Genomic DNA, 7,348 nt, shown 5'->3' on the forward strand with positions numbered 1-7,348 from the left:
CATTTAATATTTATATGTGGTCAAAGTTAGTATCATTTTTAGGTTAAAACCAATTCCTTAAGCTAAATCTATGAATAACTTGATTACATAAAGACCTTAAATAGCATAAAAAATGCCGATACTAATGAATAGATAATTTGTCCAAAAAAAAAAAAAACTCGAAGCAAATGTTTAGACTACATTCCTAAAAGTTTAAAATGTACTACAATAAAATAATTCCTGCTACTCTAACATAAAACTAATAGATAAGCTGCAAACAAATGCTCATACAACCTCTCTATTATTAATACAACTAGTTAATCAAACCGCGCTATGCGGGGTCATTCATCTTTTTCTATAAAGAAAAAAATTATTATACGAAAAATAAAAAATGTACATGTAATGTAAAACATGCATACGAAGAAATAAAAATCTAATGTATGACAAAAATATACATATGAAAAAATCGAATGCAAACGTAAAATTAATAAATAAAGCATTGACTACTTTATTATAATTTCATAATTACAGAGTTCACAAAGAACGCTTTTCTCATTTCAAAGGTCAATTAATGCCCATTTAATAAAGAAAACTTTATCATGTACTAATAAGGGTCAATGATCTTTTCACCATCCAATGATACACTACAGTTGTTAATAGTTGTAATTATTAATTTTATTGGAAGTTGGAATAGGTTGTCTACTGTAAAATCAAGAGGCAACGTGTAGTTGTTGCTTTGTTATTTTTTCAATTAAGGGAAGAAAAATGAGCTAAATGAAGTTTACAAAAATCTCGTGATTTAGAAATTGAATGAAAAGTGCAACAACTATTGGGCAACACATTTTATAAAATTAATTAAAAGAATACACTTCTTAAAAAATAGCAACCGTACAACAAATCTTTCTACAACTTTACTTCATATTTTAGCCACTAAATATGGAAAAGCATTATAAGAAAACCAACATACCATGATACCATAATGGTTAGGGGCGGACAGGGACACATATAATGCCCTTTGATGAATAACGAAATGGCTTCTCAAAATCAATATTTATTTCTCGTGCTATTTTATGGCATTAAAACAATTAGACATAATTGCTTATTAACAGTCCAGATTACTATTAGAATTGTTCTATATATGCCATAACAAAATAGGAGCTTCTAGAATTCCGATTAACACATGCATTCTAAGAGAAGAGAGAATCGATCGAAAGAAATGAAAAATCAACTAAAATCAATTATTTTAAGGGAAAAAAAAAAGAAGAGAATTTAAAATACAGAGAAATATTTCTTTACGTGCCAATGTTACATAAGATTACATCTCATTCTAGGGTGTTCCAATTTAACGCTATTTTACTAATAGCTTTCTTTATCTAATAATAACTTCAATTATGTCCAACAATAAATTTATTTAACTATTCAAATTTTAGAGTTTGATGTAGTTTCTCTTTATTTATAATTTAATTTTACATAATTACTTATAAATACCAGCTTAATTACTACAACTAACATATAGTAGCCTAAACTCCATATGAAAAGCATAGAGGTGTACTTCTAAATTCAAGGGAGGAAGTGGAAACCATATTCGCTCCACATCTACTAATCAACTTTTCGTAGAAAAATTAAATCACCTTTTCTTCTGAGAATGGAAAATTGAACAGAGAAGGGGTTAACTGAAAATGAATAATTGTTTTTGCCTAATAAAAAGCAATTCACAGAGGTTATGGAGAGAATGTTGAAAGCCTTTATAATGTGTAAATATATAATAGTATTATCTAAAACATTGTGTTGGAGAACAATCCATGAGTCATTTGAGCAAAAGAAGATTGTCCTTTATATAACTTTTGCATCACTTACATTTTTTTGGCCCTTTGATTTTTGCAATTAATGTGAGCTTTATGGGACCATTAGTAGGAATACCAAGGGAATCAGAAATCACTACGTGCATATGAGTTTTGATTTTCAATAAAGAATATGAATAGTGGGATAATAAATGACAATAATTGAGACTTTTATTCTTAACTAAAATAAAATAATAAGATAAGATAAATGAAAAAAATAGGAAAAAATTCAAAAAAAAGGAGAAAAAAGATAAATGCCAATGGAGGCTATAAAGAGATGCCACACATGTCTATGCCTAGCTTTATATTATATATAGAAATGTTAAGAGGCATGGAAAATGAAACAATAAAAAAGATTACTACAACAAGATAATATGAAAACATAACTGATACTATATGATTTTAATAAGGAATCCTTTTTCGGATTTGAAAATTAAAGAGGATCCTTAAAATATTTATAGTTTTGAATATCATATAAGTATTAGTTCATGATTTGAATAAAGTATTTTAGGACCGCAGCAAATTTACTAGTTTAATAAATAATTAGCGTCGATTTTCGCAACTACACTACTCAATAATCATTATTTTCTTATTGAAAAATATTTAGTGGCTATTTTCACGGAATGTCGGTGAGAAAAATCTAAATAGTTGTGTGTTCACACAAAAAATTAGGAAGTTTTCCACCATTTCAATGACAATCTGTTTCCTACCATGTGTTTTTCCAATGATCTTTGAGAATGAGGTGGAAAAAGGGTTGGGAAACGATACCCCTTCCATTAGAGGGATGAAATGGAATTGACTCTATTTTATAATACAAATTTCTCGCTAAATGTCGGTGTTTCTAATAGTGCCAGTTCCTACTTTTTGGTGCAGGCCCACATGTATTAATTAGGGCATTAGGCAGCAAGGGATAGGACAGAAAGACAGAGTAGAGCCGTAGACGTATGTTTTAAAGGGTACTGATTCTACACCTAACATCTCTGGCTTTTGGTAGAATCCAAGAGCAAAAAAAGGTATTAGTAAATTTAAAAGAATAAAGTCTATTTTAAGTTTCTCTTTGTCCACGGAAATGATAGCACTTCACTATATTGGTTATATGCTCTTGTTGTCACACCAGGCCGTGACTTAAATGGTACATTTCATCTTCCCGATTTTTGGTTCGCAGTCATCTCAATTTATTTGAAAGAAACAGCAGAATAACAACCCCACACCCCAGCTTACATCACGATTTCCTGTGTGGTACACCCCAGCTTACATCACGATTTCCTGTGTGGTCCCATAATTGCTGCTACATATAAAGTCCAAATTATAAAATTGGACAAACTCCTTCCGCTGGCCTGGCTATTTAGGGCTTGTGAATGAGGGTTGAAAAAGTGGTAGAGCATTTTACAAATGCGGCATGCATATATGGAAAGTAGTGTTAGTGCCGTGCAAACCGGATTCTTACACTTCTGGAAAAGGACTATCCCCATTTTCAAAAGTAGTTCTCCTGGCATGAAAATGAAGGTTGATGGAGAAAAGGAGTTCTTGTGAACATCTGTGGCAAGTACAAGCACAAAGCTAATTTCCATTGACTAATAAAAATGAACAAAGGAAAAAGTCTAGAGATGTGTGGAGAGCTTCTTTTTTTTTTCTTTTTTTTTTCTTTTTACGTGTGGGGAGTTGGGCTGTGGAGGATCCAAGGAATTTAAATGCTGATGTTGTGGATTATGAGTTCTGAAATATATATTTAACTAAGTTTATTTATATCTTTTGCATATATACACACTAGAAGTAATCGGTTCAGCATAATCTAGTAATTTGGGCTCAAATTTGTATATATGCTAAAAATCTATTCCATTAAACATGTAAAGTACTAAAATTTGAATTCAACAACTCCAGTGATCAGTGAGTTTAGTGAAATCCCCAACCCATAAAATTTCAAATTCTGAATTTCCTCCTGCCTGCAAACCCGTGGCTAGATCCGCTACTGATGGTGGGTGCACGGGTGGAGCTAGAAACTGCAAAGGAGTTCATCTAAACTCCTTCATCAAAAAGTTATATCGTATGTACAAAATCAAAATTATGTTTTATATATATATATATATATACACACATGTTCGAACCTCCTTGACTTTTTAACTAGTCTTCATTTCTTTATATTTTAAATCTTATATTAATGATAATTCCTTCGCCACTGGGTGCGTGCGGGGGTGAGGAGGCCGGGGTTGGGGAATATGGTATACTGTATATCTAAAAGCTATTTTGGCTCTACACATCTAAATCCATCTCCATCAGTGATCACTCACTTCACAATACAATAAATAGACTGCCAAAGTCCTGTTTGATTGAATGATATAGTACGGATGAATGGAGAAAAGGTAAGGGAAGAGACAAGCGGATAAGTGGGGGGAAGAGATAGGGTTCTCTTTTTAGTGAAAGCGACATGGGCTGAGAACCCTAGCTCGGTCAAAAGTTGCATTTGCAATTTAGTCCTTCATTTCCCCCAATATCAGTACTAATATATACTCTAGGTTTCATTAATTCATCAAGCTGGGTTTTATGATCTCTCCACAAGTGAAATAAATAATTGTCCTTGTCGAGTTTAGACAAAGGCACGCGTTGTTAATTTCAAACGCAGTAACCCATTATTATCCTCTTTCCTTTACAGTCGAGATTCAAAGCCAGAAAAGGTCGCATGCAAGCTGTTTTTTATTTGCTTTGATTACGACTGCTTCTTTTTATTTATTTATTTATATTTATGTATCAATCCTTTTTTAATTTTTGTGCAATAGCTAGCAATTGATGATATGCAATAACAAATTAAATAGGAGTGACTTTTAATCCCAATTTTGATACGATAACCAGAAAAATAATAGAATAACCCGATATATCAAGTTAATTAAATTACATTAATATTGTATTTCTCAAACCACACAAGAAATGTAAACCGCATTAGGTAAGCTTGATGCGACAAGCTCCTAACTAAGATGTGAATCGATTTCAGGTCTGGCACGTAAAAAATCACTCACTTAGCCAACCCTTGCGCGCTGTATTGTTGTCAACATATATATATATATATATATATAATTTAAGCGTGGGGAGGGGGAGGCGTAGGGGTAGGGTGTGGAGGTGACTGGTCTAGGGTTAATGTTGAAGGGAGGTGGGGGAGAGAATGGTTTTTCTCTATCTGTCAGCTGATATCACGTGAAGGGGCACAATATCAAGTCATTCATATCCATTCACTTCCAAAGATACTGCTACACTCTCTTGCTACGAGCACTTGTTTTGCTATTTCCATTTCCTTTCCCTTTCCAACTTTTGCTTTAGTTGCTATAAAGATGGAGGGGAATTGTGTAAAATTATATTCTTCCTACAGCTCTCTTCCACAATATAGCCCCATGCCTTTCTCAAGCTCCAATTGTAGCTAGACACACACACACAGGGCTACATCTCTATATATATAGATATATTCATAAATAGTACTCACATATCAAAAACCAAGCTTACATTTTGTCAAGCCGTCGTTCTCAAGCAGAAAAAAATGATAAGGTCAATCACATAGTTCAAGTCTTTGCTCCTCTCTCTTTTTACTGTATAAGTAGAGCCACGAGGACATAGAACTAGGAAAATAAAAGGGGAAAAATCAACATCTACTAAGTGAATGATGATTAGTCTCTCTCAATATTCTTAATACCCTTTTCCTTCTTGTTTTAGCTTGCTTAATTAGCCAAATCAAAAGAGGTTTTACTGTGTTTATTCCAGTCAAGCTTTCTCAAGATCTAGTCCCACCGCATAGCCTCTCAAGCTACAGCTACTGATAATTTTCCTGGTGCTGTAAAATACCTACTCCTAGAAAAATGTATCCTCCAAGCAACAATAACTGCAATTACAGCCCCATTTTGTCGTCTATATACCACAATATCCCTTCTCCGATTCAATATGAACACGAACTATTCTTTCAAAGTTATCATGACCATTTCCAACAAGAAGCTCCCTTGATGGAAGATCAAAGTCTTGACATCTTATTAGTTGACAACACCGACACTGTTACCAATCCTTCAAATTGCACTGGTAGTGTAAAAATTCCTTACAATACTGAAACTGCTACTACTAGCAATCATATAGTAGAAGGCGGCGAAAACAAAGGAGGAGTTGACATGATGAGTAGCACAATTAGTATAAGGATCCCCAAAAACAAGAGAGGTTCAAATAAAGATAGGCACAGCAAAATCAACACCGCTCGTGGCCCGAGAGATCGAAGGATGAGACTTTCCATTGATGCAGCTCGCAGGTTTTTTGCTTTGCAAGATTTGTTGGGGTTCGATAAGGCCAGCAAAACCGTAGAATGGTTGCTTAATAATTCAGACTCCGCAGTCGAAGAGCTGACCAAAGTCAATGGAGGAGCCCTTTCTCATATTAATAAACAAAGCTGTAGTACTACTGCTGGAGTTGGTGCAATTTGTGCATCTAATTCTATTTCTGAGTGTGAAGTTATATCAGGAACTGATGAAACTTCTTCTAATAACATGAATGACAAAAAGAAGGAAACTGCTAACAAGGAGCAGAAGATCAAGGAGAAGGCTAATAAAACCGCTTGTAGAGCTGCATTTGATCGTCTTACAAGGGAATCAAGGAATCAAGCAAGAGCCAGAGCTAGAGAGAGAACAAAAAATAAAAAAATTAGCCTAATTGGTAAATCCAAAGCCAATATGGCTAATTGGAGGCCCTTCAAAGATGGGAACATGAATAGTTCTCCATATGTAGTTGCAGGTGAAATTGAAGAACTCAGCTCCCATCAAGAGAAGCAGCTTAATGACTCTAATTTGGTGGTTAATGAAAATTGGAACTCATTTCCCAACTTCAACTATCAACAAAATGCCGGAATTTCCCATGAGGTGGGTTTCAGACTTTGTTATAATTAAACGACATGACATAGAGATTATTTAAATTTGAAGGTTGTTGTTTTATACTCATTTACTTATTTCTCCTGCAGCATCAATTAACAGACTTCCAATTTGGTGCAAAGCTCTGGGAAACCTAACTAGGGCAAGAAATTCGAAATTTTAAGCAGACAAAGTTCCTTCTTCAATTTTGTACTCGGCCCAGAAGAATGTCAGCTCTTTCTGTTGGTAATGTAACATAGATTTGTACTTTAAATTGTGCATAGATTTGTACTTTAAATTGTGCATTTCTTTTATGAAATAACTTTCTTTGCACATAGCGCTGTGTCTCTTTTTTACATTTTCGCTTTGAATAAAACTACCACAAAGTGGCGGAGTTCATAAGCACATAAGCATACAAAAACATAGGGAAAGCTAGGCCAAATTCCCAGTGGGTCAAATTTGGAGAACTGAGATCAGATCGCCTCAATTCATTTTACATTGATAGACTAGATCCAATACACTAAATTTGAATCCAACAAAGTCAATTTCATTTTTCTGTTGGGACTAGCTTGATAACCTTTTTTCTTGTTCAGATGAGAGTTCAAATACATGTACTCTTGGCACTACTTGTTTATATTTTGGTCTCTTTGTCCTTTAATCTTC

General features: G+C 33.9%; 1 protein-coding gene across 1 annotated transcript; it reads left to right on the forward strand.

Annotated features, from left to right (window-relative positions):
• The first annotated feature begins 5,045 nt into the window (after positions 1-5,045).
• Positions 5,046-7,020, forward strand: LOC132052340 (transcription factor CYCLOIDEA-like). Its single transcript, XM_059443832.1, has 2 exons — positions 5,046-6,697; positions 6,796-7,020. Exons 1-2 carry the CDS (start codon positions 5,660-5,662, stop codon positions 6,841-6,843), a joined length of 1,086 nt encoding a protein of 361 aa, XP_059299815.1. The 5' UTR covers positions 5,046-5,659; the 3' UTR covers positions 6,844-7,020.
• Positions 7,021-7,348: the final 328 nt, after the last annotated feature.

The sequence above is a fragment of the Lycium ferocissimum genome, chromosome 4 (assembly GCF_029784015.1).
Source record: "Lycium ferocissimum isolate CSIRO_LF1 chromosome 4, AGI_CSIRO_Lferr_CH_V1, whole genome shotgun sequence".
Classification (NCBI taxonomy): domain Eukaryota; kingdom Viridiplantae; phylum Streptophyta; class Magnoliopsida; order Solanales; family Solanaceae; genus Lycium; species Lycium ferocissimum.

What these genes read in the sequence shown, in the direction of transcription:
- LOC132052340 (XM_059443832.1), top strand. Translation starts at nt 5,660, where the DNA reads ATGTATCCTCCAAGCAACAATAACTGCAATTACAGCCCCATTTTGTCG. An exon ending in ATGCCGGAATTTCCCATGAG is followed by an intron (nt 6,698 to 6,795) that starts GTGGGTTTCAGA and finishes TTTCTCCTGCAG; the next exon opens with CATCAATTAACAGACTTCCA.